We start from the raw sequence: 22,022 nt of genomic DNA, 5'->3' as shown, positions 1-22,022 counted from the left end.
GAGTTTTTGAAAATCTGCACTGTGGAAGCCGAGAAGTATCCATTTCGATTTTGGCAAAATATCAGCAGTAGTGTGGACGAGTCCTCTGTTAGCCTGAAGTCTGGAAAATGGGAAAAACCCCAGCTCTGCTCTGACCAGTTTCTCAAACAGAGACTCCATCACTGGTTAGGTGTCCACGCTGTATGAAAGCTTAATTCACACCCAACTTGTTTTTAGCCTTGAAAGTATCTGGTTCGAATATACTTGTTCTGACTAAAGTCTGAACTCAGTATAGTTCAATAAAACTTTTATCGGAGCCCTTAAATCTCAAGAATAAGTCAATTGGCTTTCATATTGATTACATCACATAAATGAATGCCCATGACTGTGGTAAATGTGTATGAAAATACATGATGGAGATCAGGAGTGTGCGTCCATTAGGGTGATAGCACACTTAGCAAAATTAAGGACATTAAAAGTGATTTCAATCAGGGAGATATCTGAAGAAATTTGACATGTGTCAAGTTGGCGAACTTATGCATATAAATGTGGCCTCTGCAGAAATTGAGACATTTTACCTCTTTGATTAAGACATGACGATTTAGAAGAAATGCTTCCTTCCTCAGAGATCAACACTTCTTTATAATCACCAGAGCATCTCCCTCTCCCCAGACACTTAAAACATGAAGACTGAGAAAAATCCATCATCACAGATACACATAAACAGCCTCTTTCCATCTATATATTATCCATGTGCATATACATTATGAAAGACTTTCAGAATCGAATGGGCGCTCGCTGCCATTCAGCATGATGAAAAGTGGTATCACTTGCTAATTTCATATAAAATATATAAACACTCAAATTAATTTCGATAATGGCGACTAGTAGAGAACGGCAGCAGATTGCTAATGTGCCGAACATGAAGAGACGGCTGCACTTATCTCGCTCAAACACCTTTTAGCTCCTTGAGTGAGGAGAAAAATAAAATGTCTGCCGCTCCAGTGACAGTACTGATAAGCGTGCCTAAGCTCACCTTCTCTCTTTTGGAAAATCAGGACAAATTGCAATAGCCTGCGATGTTACAGCGCAGTGATACGGCCTTAACTTTAGGGGAGTTTTTTTTTCGGTGAGAGATGATGTTTGCCGGAGTTCTGGCGTGTCATCTGTCTTCATTTGATTATGCAGACAGCCAGAAAGATGCTCGCATTGTTGGGACATGAAGGACTTAGTGTTTGTGTGTGTGTGTGTGTGTGTGTGTGTGTGTGTGTGTGTGTGTGTGTGTGTGTGTGTGTGTGTGTGTGTGTGTGTGTGGTGTATAGACGCACAGACACTGGTGCAGGAGGATGTGTCAGCCGCCGAAGTGATGCTGCGCCTTATCAAAGCCGAAGCATCAGGAAGCTAATGCAGTCCAAGTAACAAGCGGCCTTTGATGTCACATTTGATGGCGAACAGCTGTTGTGCAGATGTCAGATATATGCGCCCTTGAATGTGTGTGTGTGCGCGTGTCTGTGTCTCTCTGACAATTTTTCACTAAAAGCCCGACACTTTCTCCCTCGTCCCTCTTTGTCTGCAGGTGTAAGTGGAGCGGGGGAGCGGGTTCGCAGAGTCACAACATGTAAGATCAAAGTCACAAAGGGAAGAGGGGACAGAAGATGAGAGAGGGCAATACGGCTGAGCACAGCTGAGACGAGTGGGTTTCCACCTGCTGCGTTCACGGGCAGGTATTGTCACATTTTGGCGTCAATGTTCCTCATCCATCTGTGACTATCAGACGTTTTGCAATAGACCATTAAGAGTTTGGATTTATGCATGTGCTAAAAAAGCCAATGTGGGTGCAAAGTGTGTTCATCCCCCTGACAAACATCATGTCTGACTGTGATTACATATTTGAGGATAAACGTGCAACAAGTGATTATGTTCGAACTTTTTATCTCTCAAAAACTTTACGTAATCCACAACACAACACAGCTCAACAGCGTGGTTCTGGAAGAGAAAATCACATTCATTTTCTGAATAGAGATTTAGATTATGACCCATAATGTTTTAACCATCCAAGTTGCACTTACCACAAGCTTTGAGATTGTGAAATGATTTTAAATGCTCCTGGAGAATTCATAAGTCTGTATGATGCATCAGTTATTTGCAAAGTCCACGAGACATACTACACTACCCACAATCCTCATATGTAATAGCTACATCTCTGATGTGTGGAGTTTGCTGCTACTATGGAAATGTTTATCACAATATCACTTTTATGACATTTACCACAGAGCAACCATGATGTTTTAGAGATTAGGGGGAACAAATTTGAAATTCTTTTGGATAAAATCATTCACAATGGTTTATGGGATATGTGGTTTCTTCACTCAAATATTTATGTACACAGTCTTTTACATTTAGCTTTTTATTTCAGATTTTCCAATAATATTTTTCTTCTGAATCAAATATTCTGCTTATGATTCATCTGGTGGTTAGTCGACCTGGCTCCAGGTTTGAAACTCTTTTAAAAAACAACTATCGAAACGTCAATGTTAAAATAAATGAGGACATTTTCTTCTGGAACCAGAGACGTTCGAAAAGTGTCCGGTCACTATTACGCTCTTTGTCCCAGTTGAGATTGTTTTATCTTTACAGATGACCTGGATCAAGTTAAAGTATTGTGTTAAGTATAGTGGTTTCCCCTGTGAATGCCTGTGAATGGGCTGGGAACCACACGGGGGACACAAATGATTCCGTAAGGATTTCATTAGATTGGGACCATTAATCACTTTCTCAAATTTATTTTCTCTTCAAGTTATTTTAACCTATTTCCCCATTAAGCAGAACTTATTTTATTACGATCAGGACAGAGGGCTATCAAGTGAAGCAGTTAGGGAGGGGGAAATACCTTCTTAAAGGTTTATTAAATCATTGAGCAAAGGACTGATTAAACTGTCACGACTGCAGTGAAAGCGGGAGCAAGGAAAAGAGGGAGCTGAACGCCCAAATCAATTTTTTTACCGAGACGCTCATTAATTCTATTTTCTCCTTCTATATGCACCAGTGAACCAGCTAAACTGTGATGAAAACAAGAGGCAAGACAAAACAAAAAGCACAGTGGGATGTGGAGGGTAAATATGAAAATGAGTATAGAATAATTGCTATACTTTATTTTCACCTGTTTTAATCTCTTTTATCAGAAGAGTTTCATTTATTTTCAAGCATTTGCAGATACCTAATTATTATATTAAAACAATTTAATATAATTTTTTAATCAGATTTTTACTCTTACTATACTTTCTCCTTTTACTGCTACTTTCTTGTGCCGCTGTGTCATTCATGAATTTCCTCTTAAGAGTATAAATAAAGGTCAATCTTGAACAGCCTCTAATACCCAGGACCTGGCCCCATCAGTGGGATTTAAGTGAGAAGTGATTTGGCCAAGTTTGATGATGAACAAATTTCTCCCTAAAGTTCACTTAAAAGTTATTTACTTCTTACAACAGTTGCAAGTGTTAGCAACCAATTTTCTTTTGGTCGTTAGAATGAGTCAATGTGAACAGTATTTAATGTTATCTTTGCCTGTGGCCCACACATAGGAGAAAAACAGAGCCCGTCACTGCAGGAATAACCTGGAGCAATCCTCCCCTTTATTCATCTGCCAATACACCTGTGACCCGACCATATCTCAGCCTGTGAGACGCCTTTGAAAGCTCCTGTTACAGTTGTGTTTATTCTGCTGGTAAATTGACCTCTGAGCCTTTTTAATTAACACCTGCGTCATGCTTATTACATGAGGGATGAACGGCGCAGGATTGAAATTGGAAGGATTGACTGTTTATACATTTGATATCCAGCTGATCCTAAACAAAGAGTCATACACGCTTTTGTTCGTGATGCTTCTCTACAACTATGTCGCTTCATTTCTTCATGTCCTCCTGTCATATCTCCGACTGACACTAGAGGACATTTCGGCAAAAATATGAGTATAAGAGATGTGTTGAAGAAAAACTTTTCAATAAAAAAGTCAGAATTTAATAAGGGAAGAAGTCATCATATTTGAGTAAAAGGGTTAAAAAAAAAAAAGGAAAGAGTTAGCAAGAAGTAATAAACCAATTTCAATTTTCCTTGAGAAACTAAAATTCCTTTTAATATCACACAGACTTTACCAAAGATAACTTAAACAGACTTTTTTCTTCTCTACCCCACATATTACCCTTTTCAAAGACCTCGGTTTTTGAGTGTGATATTTGCTGCTGACCAGTTTTACTTATGTGTTCTTAAATATGGCACAAGATTTAAAGCTAAACAGACATTTATTTCCCTTTTTTTTTTTTACCTTAATCAACCTGAACAATATACATCCTTCTACAATAGTGCTCGTCTATTGGGTCTAGTAAGTTTATTCTTTAGCTTTCTTCAGAATATTTATATCTAATTTCCCTAGTTCCAAATTTCCTTAAGAGCAAGATAAGTAAATCATGTGGAGAAAAAAAGGCAGCAGACTCCCTCAAGTAATAATAATCATAACACGATACTTTATTGATCCGCACTGAGAAATTCTTCTTTAGCTAGCCCCTCTACCCGGGCGATCCTACCGCCTCGAGCGAAGGACTGCAGAAGTGAAAGGGAAAGCAGGAACATCTCGTTCTTCATAGGCACTCGACAGCCCTGAGTGAAGGAGGGACGGGGACATTTAGCGCTTTGATTAGTGTTTGTGTGCCTGTTTGAAGCCGAGCGAGAGAGAGGCAAACGGAGCACAATTAGGCCACTCCACCCGGTGAAGTGGCATTATAAGGAAATGCTGTATAGAAATGTTGTTTGTTCTCACTGTAATTACCAGGGTGTTTAAATGTGATTGCAGCCATTTACTTCCCAGTTGCATATACCAACAGGGTGGCTCTCTGTGGGTGCGCTATACTGTTTTATTCCGGGACATAATTAAGATGCACTTTAGATTCACTCCGGTCCCTCAAGTTTGCTGCTCGGTGAGACTTGTGGGTCCCCTCAGCCAGTCAGACATGTAAACTCATCCCATCTCTCTATTCATTTCACTTTCAGGAGAACAACGGGGCAGAACTCAATAATGACAATATGCAAAAAAGGGCCCCAGAATCGAATTTCTATTCTATCCATCTGAATTACAATGCGGTCATTATTATTCCAATGTTGGAATTATACACTCCATCAGCTGGAATAAGCAGTTTTCACCGACTAGCTGATTTTGTGAGCATACTCCCTTGTTGGAACTGTGTGTGTGTGTGTGTGTGTGTGTGTGTGTGTGTGTGTGTGTGTGTGTGTGTGTGTGTGTGTGTGTGTGTGTGTGTGTGTGTGTGTGTGTGTGTGTGTGTGTCTCTGTGTGTGCGTGTGCGTGTGGCATGTTTATGAGAGAAAAACCCACATTCTAAGCTTTCACACACTGTACATCTGCGTTTTCTGTTTTTTTTTCTTTTATTTAGGACTATGGTAATTGTACCAAGGTTATTGCCCGTGTCAAAATGCACCTTGCTCAAAAAGGCGTAATTGCCAACTGTGCAAAAAATGTGCAACGTGACATCCAGTGAATACAGAATACGTTAAATGTGATGGATTTTCCTTTGGGAGCGAGCATGCATTTAGATCCTGCTCCGTTAATTTAAATTAAAGCAAAGTTAGACACCACACTCAGATTGTCTCTGTCTCAGGCCAGCTGTGTCTAAATGACACTGTCTGCTCCTGTCAACATGTCCTCATGTCTTATTTGCATGTATGGTCACAAATAAAAAAGACGGTGTTATACTTTTAATGATGTTTCCATACATTAAGGAAACAGTGAACAAGCTGCCGGCCGTACTGCAGCTTTAGATTGAGAGTCCAGCAGGGCCGTGCAGAGACTCTAGGGGGGCGGATGGTCAATGTGAGGAAACGGCTCATGGGACAAGTTCTCAAAACATCATGTAGCAACGTAACTTTCGGTGTAACCAGTTGAATTATAGCAACATAAAAACGTGAATCTTTCAACAAACCACATATCAGGGGTTCGGAGTCCCTGAAGGCATCTTGAGTAAAGCAGGGCCAGTGGAAGTGACAAGACCTGTTTAACAGAATACAGAAGTTTGTAGCATATTACAATGACAAGAGGGAGAGAGAACATTTTAAATTGAGCTTACGGGCAAACAGGCTGGGTTGTGATTGGATCGCGTGAACTGTGCATGTGACTTCGGAGGCATGTGCAGGAAGACGGTCTCATTTCCTCTTCCACCGCTAAACTCAACACAATAACATCATGCAAATCTCAACACTTGGTTTGAGCACCACTCATTGACTGTATATGAAGACGGACGACATGTCTCTTCTTCCTCTCACTGTCCAGAAATTATGCTAAAATACCTCTGAAATGAACGCCGCCATCTTGCTCATTTGAAGTCTATGCAGTAGCGATCAGGGGAGGGGGGCTGTGAGGTCCCGCCCATACACATGCTTAACAAATTGTGAGTCAGTCTCAGCTGTCAATCACGACATTTCACCTCGTTTTTACATCATCAAATAACCAATAAAACCAAATTAGAACTACCTAGAATAACAGAACCATATTTGAGATGAGCATACTTGATCCATCCACCAACATGGAGGAAGCTGGGTTAATGATATACACTGCAGCCAGCCACCAGGGTGACACTTAAGCTTCACCTTCGAGGAGCTGTCATGTCGTCCATCTTAATATACATCCTGTTGTATTGCCGTCATCCTCCAACAGTGGCCCTCGTCAATGCACCTCTAGTGTTGAGGATTCAAGGAGTGGGAAACTAGCACGGCGGCCTTGCAGGGCATCCCGCTTGGCTATGGACTTTAAGGTCGTTTTTTTATTCTTCTGTAGTGCTTTCAAAAGTAGTCCCATTGATGTCAGTTTATATTTACTTGGACCATATGATGTGAACTTCAAAACTGTGTCCTTCAAGCGGTTCTTCAGTATTTCTCAAGAATTTGTAGTTCGAAGTGCCAGCTGCTTTGCTCCCTTCTTTCTGGCCTGCTCGCCTCATTGTAAGAACACAACATAAAATAATACCACGATTTTTTATATATATCGGTCGATATCCATTATATTTTCTGTGAAATTTGAAGATTCTTGCTGCTGAGTGAAGGTTGTAACTTTGAACTTTTTTTATGAGCAGAGATTGACCAACACTTTACAAACAGTATAACATTTTATAAATCGTCTTATACCCCCTCACTGTGCTTAAACAATGCATTAGCAATAAATCCATATATATTGGACTTTTATTATATTGCTATGGATGAAACATATATTGCAATAATTATTGATATTGGTGTAATGATCAGCCCTTGGGCTCATATTGAAATCCAACTCTGAGATGTACATGTTGTAGGTCACAGTATGAATGTACAAATATTGGTGGTAGGATAAAAACATGTTGGTCAGATACAAATCATTAACTTTGGTTTCCAGGTTTAGGAACAGGGTATGAAATGTACATCTTGTGGTTCTGCTTTAGTCTTTACAGAGCCGTAAGTACATATGTTTTTACGTCATCATAACTGAGGAGCTTAAACAACAAACACCCACTTGAACGAGCCCAGATTGTTGAAGTAGACTAAAAACAGTGAGATAAGAGGTTGTGTGCGGGGGCTGTGTGTGTGCTCCAGCTTAATGCCACATCTGTCATTCATTTGGTGCTTTCATACACAGCATCTTGAGAGCATCCATTTAGCATGAACGCTCCGAGTGGGAAATGAGGCTGTAACCCTGAAGTGCCCCCCCCCCCCCCCCCCCCCCCGCCACCGCCGCCGCCGCCACACCATTACACCACTGAGAACAAGCTCACATGATAGCAGGTTGACAGGAAAGCAAAATGTCCTGCTCAATTGAGAAAAATCTGTTTGGTGTGAATCACAAAGGCCAGAAACCAGCCGAAAACATAGTTTTTGTTCATAAAGTGTCTATGGTAGGTGTAAATCATAGACGGTATTATAAGATGGACGACACATCTTCACAGAATCTCGTTTTGCAAAGATATCCAGATATGGTTACCGCCATCTTGCAGTTTAGATTTATTTTGGAACCAGAGTCTTCACAGTATAGATCAGAAGATGGCGCCCCGGTAGCGAGGTCCAGTCGCTTAATGCACTTGACCGATCACGAGTCAGTCTCACTTGTCAATCGAAAGGTTTCACCATGTTTTTATAGCATCAAATAACTACTGAGGAAAAACTAACCTGAAAAATAAAAACTTGAAAAAAACACTCGGGCCGATCAAGGTGATTTGGCTTTACTCTTGGTGAGTTGACAAGTTGTCTAACGGTGTAAATGGGCAACTGTTCTTTAAATGGTTGATGTTGCTTTGTCACAAACTGGCCACTCAAATGGTTGCTTTGTTAGCAGCTTATGACTGAGCTATAAATTCTAATTTTACCGGTCCATGAAGTATGAGCAGCTTCCCCATCTCAAAGTGTCCGCTGCCAAGTCAATTAACTCCAAATGGCTCCTGATGTCTAAGTGTCTCGGGTAAATTCAAGCCTCTTCTGACAAAAACACCTCGCAAATTAATGTAATTACTTAATTTATCTACAATTAATAAGACCTTATGGCCAGCTTATAAAGTTGACTTTAGTTTAAAAAGGTGGCACTGAAACAACTTTAAAAATGTAAAAAAAAAAAAAAAAAAAGCCCGTTCTTCTTGTCGGCCACTAAGAATAATTATATTAGAGACTGACTATTATAAGACATTTCTTTCTGTGTTTCTAAGACGGATACGCTGCTGTTGAAGTTTCTCTGCATCTGTAGAGCGTGTCACAAAATGAGCCTTGATCAAACCGAGTGAAACAGAATCACATCACTTTAAATGGAAGTCTTTGCAGCATGTTACTCCAAAGCCACAGTCCACAGTACTTATCTGAGACATGGTCCTAGTCATCCATAAACATGTGAGCACTCGGCCGTGTGTATTGGATCGTAGCTCAGGTGTGTGTGTTTGTGTGTGTTTCAACTTTGCGTATGCTGACGGAATATTTACATTTGCTGCAATGTGGAAAGCATTAGAAAGATAACACATAATCGTGGAGTATTTCCAGTGAGCCTGCATGTTGACCCATACAGGAATATTTTCCTGAAATAAGTACGCATACATTTTCCTGGTTGCTATGCTAACATACAAATACGTGGGTGAACATTGTAAACAGTTGACTTGCTCAACATTGTCACTGTTAGCCTTTCCACGTTAGCAGTTAGCTCATAGTGCCGTGCTGATGTGTAGAGCATAGACTGCATATAAAGATGGATGACATGACAGATCCAGGGGCCGTAGGTCAAACACCGCGCCTTCTCCATGTTTATGGATGGGGCATAGACTAAATAAAAGAAGTCAAATCAATCTTTCCAAAATATGGCCTCTGTTTTTGTAGTAATTGTAGTTTCCATTAGATATTCGATGCTATAAACACTGGATTGGTTGAAAACATGTATCAGTGGCACCTCGCTGCCTCGGCCACATCCCCCTGGTTGCGAATGCTAGAGATGGTGGCGTTCGTATCTGGGATATTTTAGCTTTATCCCTGGATAGTGAAACTGGAGACACGTTGTCGAAGGTGGACACTCACTGAGCCGCTAATATGGCAGGAACATCTGGTCTTGTATTCCACCATTACAAGCAGAGGCCTTTCATTATTTCTCTGCTCACCCCCTATCTTTTGTGTAAATTGTCTCTCGCTCTTCTCCTCTCCTCTCCTTTCCTCTCCTCTCCTCTTCTCTCCTTTTCCTCTCGTTTTTCGCAGTCACCCAACAGCCAGAGGGCACAATCACACAACCAGAAAGTCAATCGGGAAGCTTATTAAACATGACACTCACTGAGCACACTCAATATAGGCGAAGGACATAGGCTCTGAGGTCTACGTGCCAATTAGGAAAAATCTGATCAATCATAGCAGTCAATGTGAACCCCCCCCCCTCTCGCTCTCTCTCTCTCTCATGCACTCTTTTTTTCCCGTCTCTCGTACATTATCTCCTCTAGTCACCATCCCTCTCGTCCGCTTTTGAAAACACTTCTAAGACATAAGCACCAGTGCGACTGTTGAACACAATCGGGCGCACAGCTTGTTGCAAAGTAAACAGAGAAGAGACAGTGGCCATCCACACGTTCGCGCTGCACACACTTCAGCGAGCTATTCATCACAATTTAGCCGAAGCATTAGACGCCGAGGCACCAAAAAAAAGGCACCAAAAAAAACACCCTCTCTAGCATCCAAAACACAAACAGCTACACACTTCTCCTCCCATGACACTCATTTCCCCCTCCATTTGTCATCCCACTCTCTCGCATCTTTTAATTCCTGCTAAACTGTCTGTCATCCCTCTTTTTCCTCCCCTTAAAAAACTCGGCTCTGACATTAAAGAGAGTTAAAAGAGGACGTTGGTGAAACTGAAAAATGCCTATGAACGCTGCTTTGTAACAATAATCCATGTATAATGTGGCCAGATTACAAATTGTTGCCATTATCGGTCTGTTTACATGTTTTGTACTGTGTTCTGTAATCTGTTTTTCCTGTGTTAGTTTAAGTGATGATATGTTTTCTGTATTGAGGCATAATAAAAATGGCATAAAATAAGTTTTCACAGGAGGGTGTTGTTATTAGCTATGCCTTAGTGAGGGGTTGTACTTGTTTTTGTTACCTCTTGTGGACCTTTCCCAGTGTAAACATTTCCCTTGTCAGGACCAGTAGACCACATGGGGACCACAGCCATGTCCTTATGGGACAAAAAGTAATTACTGAGGTCCTGGTTGGGGTAAGTGGTAAGATGTGAATAGTGATTAGGTCAAGGTTAAGGTTAGGCATGAATTGGTCATGACTTAGTGTTTAACATAACATTTTTCTAGTGAGAAATATTCAAAATCCTACTCCCAATAAACTTAACTGTTGAATGATCTGAAATTCAGTTTATTGGGCAAATAGTTAGAGCTCAACCCTTTAAGTTACCGTTACAAAAGTTCCTTTTTGCCGTTTCCTCTCTATTATATATGTTTGCAAAGGACAAAATAATTGTGTTCTGACATATGGCCGTTTTGCACTTTGTTCTGTGCACTTAAAACCGAAATATATTCCAACCACCCATTATCTAAACCACTCATCCTTTGAGGATTGAGCAGGACTGGAGCCAGTCCCAGCCAACGTTGGGTGAGAGGTCACCTGACCATCACAGGAGCCAACAAACAGAGACCAACAACCATCCACACTCCCACTAAACCCAATGAGTGTCTCCTATCTCTCTGGAGTGTGGGAGGAAGCTGGAGTGCCTCGAGAAAACAGAGACATCATGCAAACTCCACTCTGAAAGGCCAGATTCGAACCGTAACTAACCACCGCACCACTGTGCCACCCACTAAATAAATGGAGACGGACAATTCTAAGAGGATCTGTCACTCAACGTCTCCTGATCCGTCTCCAGTGCCATCGCGCCGCTGAGGGAAAGCAAAAGGAAAATGGACATCTTAAGCTGGCTGAGGGGTCGTAATAGGGCTGCTACACCGCTGATGATGAAAGACAGCAAGTTTTTGCCTACAGCATTCTACTCAGTGGTTAAAGTGCACTAGTATTAAAGTGCACTAGCGCCACCTATTGACAATAAGTGTATGTGTACAATTCTGTGCAAATAACAATCATGAGAATGAAAACCCACTGTGTGAATATGTATCCACCCAACCTTATATACCTAATCTACAAATTTGGATTTATAGCTAATCCATTACTCTTTCAACTGTTGTTTAACTTAGAGGTTTTGACAAAATGTTTATCAGAAGCATCTCAGTCAGATGTGGATGAATTAAAAAGTTGCCAGTGGACTTTGAGTGGATCTTTTTACAACTTATTAAGATGATGATGCATCATAGTTACAGAGATTTCTACAGTCGTCTCTCAATTTAAAGGTCCACTGTATAAGATTTAGGTGAAAGGGATGTACTGGCAGAAATTTAATATAAAATAATACTTGTGATGTTTTCACTAGTGTATTTCATCTGGATTTGATGAATTATTTTCTTTACCTCATTTAAAAACTTTATATTTACATCTGGAGCGGCACCTCTCTACGGAGGCCGCCATATTTTTTCTACAGTAGCCCAGATTGGACAAACTTAACACCTTTTGAGCTCGTATGACAACTGAAGGCAACTACAGCTTCTCTTTCCTGATTGGAAGGGGAGAGGGAGGTGAGGGGTGTTCAGCTGCAACATGCACCTTCACCACTAGACTCTTCACACTGAACCTTTATATATTTCACTTCACATGCCTGGCTTTATGACATAGTTTAACATTTAAAATCACAGATTTGAATAATTCTGGTAATATAAGCAACACAAGTCATACTACTGACAAACTACTGTGGCTGATCTGACGCAGCAATGTGATTGGTGTGTGACAGAGCAGAGTTCGGCTGTGATTCTCACTTTCAGCCAGCAGGTAGAGCCCTCGCTCAAAGTAAACCCTGTAATGTCTGCTCTGAACCACAGACTGTAAATAAAGCTCAGAATGAAACCCAGAGCTCCCAAAGGTTAAACACAGCTAACACCCTGTTGTTATCGTTAACACACAACCACTCATAACTGAGCACACACATGACCAATCAGGTTAATTAAGGACCATTTAATGTCATCAATACCTCTGGATGGTCGACCTCATTCAGGATCAACTGTGGTGTAGATGAAGTCCTGTGGCCTGACTCGGCCCCTGAGGCTCGATGCTGAGGCAGAATGACAGGTTTTCTTGTTTGCATATAAGTTGCAGGATAGTGCAAATATCCTACAGTACATATATTTTTTTGTGTTTTCCTGCTACGCCCAGAGTGCAGTGTTTTGCATCTATTTATGGGGTGTAGTGTTTATGCATGGGCTGGCTTTGTGTGCTATCTGATGGCAGTGTTTGGTTTTCGAAAAAAGTAAAAAAGTTTTGAGTCGATTGTCGATTTCCTAAGACAAGCCAAAGGTTTTGTGAGTGTAGCTTGAGTTTTGTGTTGAGAGGACATGTGTTTTGTCAATTCAGAAAAACTGTGAATTGAGCTTTTAATATTACTGACACTAATCAGGTGGAACTGATCAGGTTCACGCCCTCCTGTAACGGCGTGGAAATGTTGGCTTGTTTTTAAACCACATTTAGAGAACAGTTTTAAGTATTTATAGTTTCTCACATTCTCCACAAGATGCATGTGTCACAAACTGACATTTATACACCAGTGGTGAGGCAGCAGCACTGGGATGCACTTTCAGGTTAATCATCAGGGAACTGAACTACTATGAGAAAATATTAAATATTTACTTAATAACATTGTTTTATGCATTGAAAGTCTTTGAATCTGGAATCACCTCAAAAGTGTTTTTGGTTGTGTTTAGTTAATTTCAGTGTAACCAAAAGTGAAACAAAACATTATACTTATTCACTAATGTGTTGCCTGCATGAGAACAGGTAAAACCCACCCTGTCCCCTCCATGAGGTCGAAGTCACTGACCATCCAAATGAAAAGTAAAACAACAAAAGATAAACTTGAAAAACACAATAATTTATTGGACCAGATGTAGACAAGAGAAACGCTGAGAAGGAAAATCCCTGTAGACACAGTTCATATATTTGATCGCACTAGAGTCTGAGGGCAGGCAGGAAGGTGCCATGTGAGGGGTATGGTTGTGTTTCCATATAGTAAACATCAAGTCCAGTCTTTATCAGGAAGGTGTGGCAGGAACAGGGAGGCAGAACAGGAAGATCACGATGAGGCGTCTTCTCCAAACATCCAGGAAACAGCAGCTTCTTCCGGATCTTAGCCACGAATCTGACAAACGAAGGACAAACACAGTGATGAGACACTGATCATGAGGGAAATAATGACAGGAGGGAAATAATACAATAATAATAATACACTTTATTCATTTAGTACTTTTTAATAAGTTTACAAAGTGCTAAGACAGCAGAGCACGAAAAGTAAAGATAAGATAAATAAAAATGTGCAGCGTGTACGTGTAATTAAATGAATAAATATAGAGCTGTGATGTGAAAAACAAAAAATTAAAAGAAAAGGTGAAAAGAAAATGATAGAAACAAAACATCCCATGAATGCAAGGTCTACTCTAAGTGGGTTTTAGGAAGTGATTGAAAAGAATGTGTGAAAGTAGATGGACTAAAGATCTCAATCTGAAACAGTTTATATAATAGTATATGGTTTAGTATAGTAGTACACATATGGTTTGTTATGTATACTGACTATCACTTGTACTATTACTTCTCCTATAAGTACAGGCCTGTGTTCCCACAGCAGCTGAGCACTTGTCCTGACCTCTCAGGCTAGATCCAGCTTCTTCTGAGTCGCTGACAGTTGGTCCTGCAGCCGCTTCTTCCTCCAGTCCAGGAACCTCCTCCTCATCCGGTTGGCCTGCCAGCCCGCCACGAAGCCGGCGGCGAACGACACCACCACGGCCAGCTGCAGCGACCTGTCCGAGACGTCTGCCATGTTCACCTCTGGAGCAGAGCCGGTGGGGGAGCACACGTTGGAGGCGGCGGCGTGAAAACAGTCAACCAGGAAGACATCCGCTCAACTCCCGCGATACTTCGGCAACGATAATCTCGTGGTCTCCAAAATAAAAGTCCGGAAACCATGACACACTGCTAATATAATATTAGTAGCCAACTACTACTTCTACTACTACTATTACAACTACTACTACTACTACCACCCTGATATTACTTCTAACAATAATAATACTATATTAAGAATTTGTGTATTATTTTATTTACTTATTTTATTATTATTATTACCACCCTGCATCTACTACTTATGGAAGCCCATTTCCGCCACTGTGACGAAGAAATTAGTTTCTCATAATTAAGTCATAATTATAATTATGAGATGCTAAGTCATAATTATGAGATACTAAATCATAATAAGGATATACTATCTCAAAATAAGGAGATGCTAAGTCATAATTATGAGATACCAATTTTTGTTTTTATAACAATAATTATAATAATGATTATAGGATTTTCAATGTTATTGTTGCCTTTGACCCACACTGCAAACATTATTTTTTACTATTAACAGTTGATAAAAATTGAAATGTATCCAGAGTTCATTTAGAAACATTTTATTTTTTTCTGGGAAAAGAGCGCTTTATAAAAAAAAAAACATTCCTGTTAAAAGGAAGGGAAAGGTAAATAGGGAGACAAAATTATTTAACATGAGCCAAATAATAAAATAGACATTTTAAAATATTTTGGTTTTGGGAAACAACTGCTCTTACAAATCGTTGAATTCCAGTTATTAGTTATTCCGAAGATGACAGTAGTCCATAGCTGTAGACACTCGTGGAATACACAAAGAATCATACATAAACATACATGCTGTAATTCACATTAGTCTGTTTTGTGGCACACATTTCTTCTAGCAAATTAACAAAAATGTCTTAAACACAAAATATCTAATATTGAGAACTGTACATACATTTAAAAAAAATATCGTTAAATCACAAATTATACAAATCTGCCATATACTGCATCAGATTAATCAATGAGTTTAAAAGTTGTTTGTACTATTTTAAAAGACAAAACTGTGTTTGATGGCTTCTAATATTATTAATGCTGTTACTCTTAATGCTAAGGATGTTTTACCTCACACATTTTACAGTGTTAAGGTGAATTAATGCAAAACAAAACTGGAGAGAAGTTGCATGAGAGGAATATAAACTGGCCTCATCAGGAAGTCACATGTAGACAGTGTATGAGAAGAGTGATTCAGTGTTGTGGCAGTAGTGGTTTCATTGAGCATCAACTTCTATGGGTTTGCTACCAGTTGCTATGGCTCACATCACTTTGCAGCCTTCTGACACAGTTGCAAGGTTGTTACTCAATATTGAAACCAGCGAGTGTAACACGATTTGCAATATATGTGAATATTTTGATCTTTCTTTTTTATTGTTGCTTCGGCACTGTTATTTAAATTCTGTTTTTCTCTTTTTTGCTGTAACAAGTGAATTTCCCCGTTGTGTGGATAAATAAAGAAATCTAATCTAACATGGTGAAAGTCCATCTTCTTTTCTTCCTGTCATGTTCATAAACAGACTGATCCTAAGCAGCTCACCAGCATAGTGAAATACCTCATGGCTTCACTGTTTATTCACTTGGCACTCGGCTGTGGTTTGTCCCAATCACTTTGATTCACTTTTCTAGGAGATGAGATACGTTGTTTCTTTCTGGAGTCTTATGTTATTTGTTATCAGGATAAAACAGAGAATGGATCCAAGGACTTCTATTTTACCAGCTGATACAGGTTTGGCATTGTGCAGCTTTCTTTTTGATTTCTGAAGACAGCAGCTTTTACTAACTGCTCATCAACTTAATAACTAGTTTGAGAGTTACCTGCATAACCATCGTCATCAATATAGAACAAAATAGATTAGCAGCAGCAAGACGTCTTTGAAGTTACAACATGCTACTGAGGTAAAGAAGCACCACCTTTTTTAAGATCTGGTACTAACATCCGTCCTGAGAGATCTAGTCACATCGGTGACTGGATGACATGGGTCCTGAATGTGCCTCCTAATCACGTCCGTCACTTGTGAGCTCGGACATGCGTACAAATATTTTTTTCTCAAGTTGCCACATGCCTCACAGACCTCCTCCAAATGGGGTCTGAGTGTTTGGTCCTCAGGACACGTTTAGGATGCATTTGGATGTTTTCAGGTCTGTAGTTAGCGATGAATGCTTGTGATCAGATCACTCAGGATGGAAGTTAACACCAGGTCTGAACGACGTCTGTGTTGGTCTCCAGATGTGTAGCTGCAGTGTCCATGATTCACATTCACACAGAGTCACATTTGAATAAAACAATAGCTGCCATCTGCGTGGAGCCAAACTATTTACAATGTAAAACCACTCAGATAACCAGTAAACAAAGGTTAAAAAAAACTCTTAAAAGCTTCAGCTGTAAATTGTCTTATTATTTACAGTTAATGTGTCCAGTTTGTCAACTAAATGTGGTGCAGATGCAGTAAAAGCCGTCAAGTATGCAATCCCAGGCCGAAGGCGTTCATGAGCTGATGCTGATGGTTGAGAAAGTCTGAGAGATTAAGTACTGGTTCAGTTTTAGTGAAATCTGCTAAGGTGTTTGGCCCTTTTGCAGAAAGTCACAACCGATTCTGTTTGAGCCTGTCGATGTGGTAGCAGAGTTTGACCGCGGGGCCAAGCTTCAGTCCCAGGTACTTCATCATCATCTCGCTTTTCAGCAGGAGCAGAGCGTCTCCGTCTATCTCCTGGAACACATGCAGAGCCACTTTACTAAGAATCTACAGTTTAACACACATTTGACCTGGTTATGTAGTTAACTTAACCTGTGGATCAGTAAAATACTACCAATATTACATCTGTTGCAATATATTTTGCGTGACATTATCAGTAGATGGCAATGGACTGCAAGATAAATTCACTCGGACTCACATGCTTCCTGAAGGCATCGGCGTGAGGTCCCAGGGCTTGCGGGTCGGCGTCTTTGATAAACCAAACCACCTCCTCCACACTCCAGCTCGATGGGTCCTTACCAGCAGGACGTTTGCACTCTCCAGAGTCCGGCATTGAGCTGCAACCTATGTACCACAGAGAGAGGATTTCATGACCAAATGCTTAACATCATGGGAAGAGATTTCTAGCAAATTCTTTCGTATTTATCTTTAGTCCTTCTTCTGTGGAAGCAATACTAAGGAATATGAATTGTCCTTGGTCCATGAGAATGGTCTTTTTAAGGGTTTCCCCCGCAGCCTCACCATTTCTGTTTGCCTCCTGGAAGCTTGCTGGGCTTGACGCCTGTCTGCACAAAGCCATCGGGGTAGAGCAACTGCTGCCACGGTAACCATACGAGTGCTTTGTTTGGTACTGCGACGTCATGACATTGAAAGCCGAGTCACTGGGATCGATGGCGTAGCGCTTGGAGTCCACTGGTTGGTCGCACAAGAAGTCATCAGGCATTGGTGTCTCTGCTAGAGAAACAACAGGAAGTGACTTCATTAAAGATCATATGGACAATATTGTCTTAGTATATAATATTGTCACACTACTCAAAGGATGTATCTTGATGAAATCAGGAGCACATATCCACGTCCCCCTCGAGGATGATGATAAATCACCTAACATTTGGGTTAGCCCTTCATTAATCAGATCAACTTTGCTGTTTGTCCCAAACTTTTGTTTATAACGTAACACCTGTAAAGCTAATGACAATGGCATTATCGGATGAATGAGCTGTATCTACTTTAAATCATCTTGTTAGCATAATGCTTGTGACTGTGTTAGCATGCTAATGTTAACAGTCTGAGAGACTCTAAAATGGAGATAGAGTGTAAAACCATGAAGATGCATCTTCCATTTAGCACTAAAATAACAACTTTGTACAACAGATGACCATACAAATGTACAAATTATAGACTGCACATAAAGCTGGATGCCATGATTGCTCTTTCTGTCATTTCAGGTAGACTTAGGTTCCAAATGTAATATCTGGGATATTTCTGCTTCATCAATCTTTAAAAATACAGTATATATAGTCTAATGTTTAAGCACAAACAATTTACCTTTCTTTCAGACCAATATGACATCTGCAGACTTACATGCTGCAATAGAGAGCAGTTTGAATACTGATAATAGCTATTAATAATTATGAGCCACATCTTGAAGCCCCTCAGTCTGTTACTGTGTGGATGTGAAAAAGATGAAAGGTTTTAAGGAATTATAATGAATCTCCTTTCTTTGTTCAAGTTCTGTTTTTAAGGTCACCCAAGCTGAGCAGTTACAGGTTTAATTGGTAACAGATTTATAAGCTGGAAATACTTGAATTAGTTGAATCAACATTGTGCTACACAAAAGTCAAATGTATTTTTTTGTGAGGGTGGAGGCTTATTTACAGACAAGCCTATAAATCATATAGTAAACCTTCATATTTTAATAGGAATACCATAAGTTACTTGAGAATATATGACAGGAAAAAAAATCTGAATTTATAAAGGAATGCGCTCAACATAGACAGTATCCCAAATAGTATGCTTGAAATGCAGGGACTGTCTTTGAAAGGCTTCTCCAATTCTACCAGAGAAGCGACACGCACCACAGGGAGTAAACTGGTTTTGATGTGTGCGTGTGTGTGCCAGTGCGTGCGTGTTCGTGTGTGTGTGTGTGTCTTTTAGCGCTTTGCTTCTGTATGTCTACAGTGTGACATCAAACACTTTTTATGATTTGGAACAAAGAGCAAACTGCTGGTCCTTACGAGATTCCCGTTCCCACCTCAAATACACTGAAGGCAATCTTTAAATATTTGCTATTTCTGAGCAGGACAGAACTTTGGGGGGGGGGATGGGGAAGAGAAAAAAAGAGCAAGACAGAAATGATGGTTGTATGTGTAAGTGGAAGATTAAAAAAAACTCTCCAGAGGCAACGCAGAAAACAGACGAGAATATGAAATATGATGTGTTTGGGTTCTATTGGAAGGCATGCATTTCTCAATTGAAAGCATGTAAACATACATAGAAAAACCCACAGACATTCTCGGGGGTTTTGATTTAACATGCAGACATGCAGAAGAGTCAATGTTCTACATCTAAAAGAATATCTCCTCACAGAGAACGGGGGACTGATGTATTGAGGGAACAAAGAGGACACACTGGCTGGGCGGAATAAAAAAGTCAGTGGGGATGAAAAAGATAAGATATAAACATGAAAGAAAGGAAGGGAGGGCACATTTCATACCAGAGAGTCACTAACAAGTCAAGCTGAGTGTGAGATACGTTTAGAAATGTTAAGATTGAAGAGCCCCAGGTCTGAAGCTTAGAAAATTCGACCTCTTCACCTTTCTGACATTATATCCCTAATTCAATTAATCACACAATTAATTGCCTTGTAGAAGTCAAACTGTGTGTGTGTGCGTGTGTGTGTGTGTGTAGTGTTACCTGTTAGGACCTGTGGTGTGGTAGAGTGGGGGACGATGGCAGCATCCTGTGGGACTGAGCCCATCTCGGGTTCTGGTGTGCTGTTCGGAGAAGAGTTGGCCAAGGACATCAACATCCTAGGCTTCAGCTACACGCACACACATACACACACATACATAAATCAGTAGTGCCCCTTTATAGCTGTGATTCTGATCATACATAAGAAAACAATATGTTGTATTGAAAAACATTGTAAAAGAATCCATGTTGGCAAATGTGACACAGAAATATATCATTTGGTCCACTAGAGGAAATACTAGGGTTTAAAAGGCGGATTCTAGTATTTTATAACAGTGTGTGTGTGTGTGTGTGTGTGTGTAAATTATTGGTACAAACTAAAACTTTGGGAAGCAGTTTAGAATAATATATTTAAAAAAATCTGTTTTAGTGAATATTTCGTGGACGGTCGCAGTTGCCCATTACAGTGAAGCCTCTGCTACTGTGTTGCAGTGGCTTTTGTAAGCATAATTTATACATCATTTATACACTCACATTTATAAACTATAGGGCCAGGTTGAAAAACACTGTAATCCCCCCTTTAAATAAAAATGGAGGCTCTCCAAGTAATTCCACTATCAACAGAACCACCATATCAAATATATATATATATATATAACACCACATTGTGACCTACACTCCACATGAACACATCCTGTGCAGTCACAGACAGATTCCCGGAAGCTCAGTAAAGTGAAAGTTACCTTGAAGCCAGGTTTCCTGCCTCTCTTCTTCGGGACTTTGAGTTGCGACAGAGGCTCGACATAGTGACTCTGGAACTCCAGCTTACGAATGGGGGGGCGTCCTCTCTTCCTGCCGGGCACCTTCCCCGGCGGCCCCACTGTAAACTGTGGGCCGGGGGCTGGAGTCTGCATTTCGGAGCCGACAGACAGGGCACTCATCAGACCTGACAGAGACAGAGAGATTATTAAACTGAGAGTATAACAGGAAGTGGCGGCTTCAAACTGCGCGCACCACTGCCTCTGTGTCAAAGTGGAGCGGAAGCTGAGATGTACATGTCAGACTATTACCCTCAGAAACACACACACATGCAAACACACCCGCCCAGAAAATATAGGAAATAGAAACAAAGCAACATAAAGCTTTGTAGTCTGCCACACCCCTCCCCCCTCTGCAGCTGCAAAGATTGCAATAAATATCATTACTGCACAGAGAGGGACAGACAAAGACACACACACACACACAAACACAAACCCTTTGCTTGTGTTAGGAGCGAGCATGTGAGTTGCCAGCTGAGCAGCACCGCAGAACTTCAGCAGAGGATGTTTCACTAATTATATGTCTCGTACCCATTATTCTTTTGTCTCTGTTTGGCTAATTAACACACACACACACACAACACACACACACACACACACACACACACACACACACACACACACACACACACACACACACACACACACATGGTTTGGCTTCATCGCAGAGCGGTGGATAATGAAATCGAGAAACAGGAACAGAGACAGACAGAGCACATGAACATGCGGTGTCCCCACCATCCTCCACCTCACATCAAATCACACAGAGAAAACCTCACACACACACACACACACACACACAGACATGAATCAACGTGAGTGTTGCATTGCATTGCCTACCATGCACACAGCCGTCTGGTAATCACTGCCTGCGTGATGCTTCACCCCAGCAGCAGCTTTCTGGATATTTCCCTGATGGATCTCCAGCTCGTCTGCTTCTATACTGTTCTCTGCTGCTGCTGAAGCTGCTGCTGCTGCTGCTGCTGCTGAAGCTGCTGCTGAAGCTGCTGCTGAAGCTGCTGCTGCTGCTGCTGAAGCTGCTGCTGCTGCTGCTGAAGCTGCTGCTGCTGCTGCTGCTGAAGCTGCTGCTGCTGCTGCTGCACACTTTCAATACACCGGCAACTCCGCACACCTCTCTCTCACACACACTCTGCCTCCCCTTCCCCTTCCCCCTGTCTGTTCCTCAATCTCCGACCACCTTCCTCCAAAAACATCCCCCTCCTACCCCCTTCCCTTCTACCCTCACCCCCTTTTCCCTCTGTGTCCCCTTTCGGTTGTCATGGCAACACGC

General features: G+C 40.9%; 2 protein-coding genes across 2 annotated transcripts; both read right to left on the bottom strand.

Moving 5' to 3' along the window:
* Window positions 1-13,480: 13,480 nt before the first annotated feature.
* LOC133024647 (mitoregulin-like) lies at window positions 13,481-14,498 on the bottom strand. Its single transcript, XM_061091808.1, has 2 exons — window positions 14,270-14,498; window positions 13,481-13,768 (listed from the first exon to the last, which is right to left on the bottom strand). The coding sequence occupies exon 1, from the start codon at window positions 14,441-14,443 to the stop codon at window positions 14,273-14,275; it is 171 nt and encodes a 56-aa protein (XP_060947791.1). The 5' UTR covers window positions 14,444-14,498; the 3' UTR covers window positions 13,481-13,768; window positions 14,270-14,272.
* Window positions 14,499-15,524: 1,026 nt separating this feature from the next.
* scml4 (Scm polycomb group protein like 4) lies at window positions 15,525-21,266 on the bottom strand. The gene is made up of 6 exons (XM_061092049.1): window positions 21,263-21,266; window positions 20,657-20,859; window positions 19,917-20,043; window positions 17,745-17,957; window positions 17,422-17,567; window positions 15,525-17,237 (listed from the first exon to the last, which is right to left on the bottom strand). Exons 1-6 carry the CDS (start codon window positions 21,264-21,266, stop codon window positions 17,112-17,114), a joined length of 819 nt encoding a protein of 272 aa, XP_060948032.1. The 3' UTR covers window positions 15,525-17,111.
* Window positions 21,267-22,022: the final 756 nt, after the last annotated feature.

The sequence above is a fragment of the Limanda limanda genome, chromosome 18, assembly GCF_963576545.1.
Source record: "Limanda limanda chromosome 18, fLimLim1.1, whole genome shotgun sequence".
Taxonomy (NCBI): Eukaryota; Metazoa; Chordata; class Actinopteri; order Pleuronectiformes; family Pleuronectidae; genus Limanda; species Limanda limanda.
Note: the sequence above shows the minus strand (reverse complement) of the source record. Positions and strands in the feature narration are given on the sequence as shown.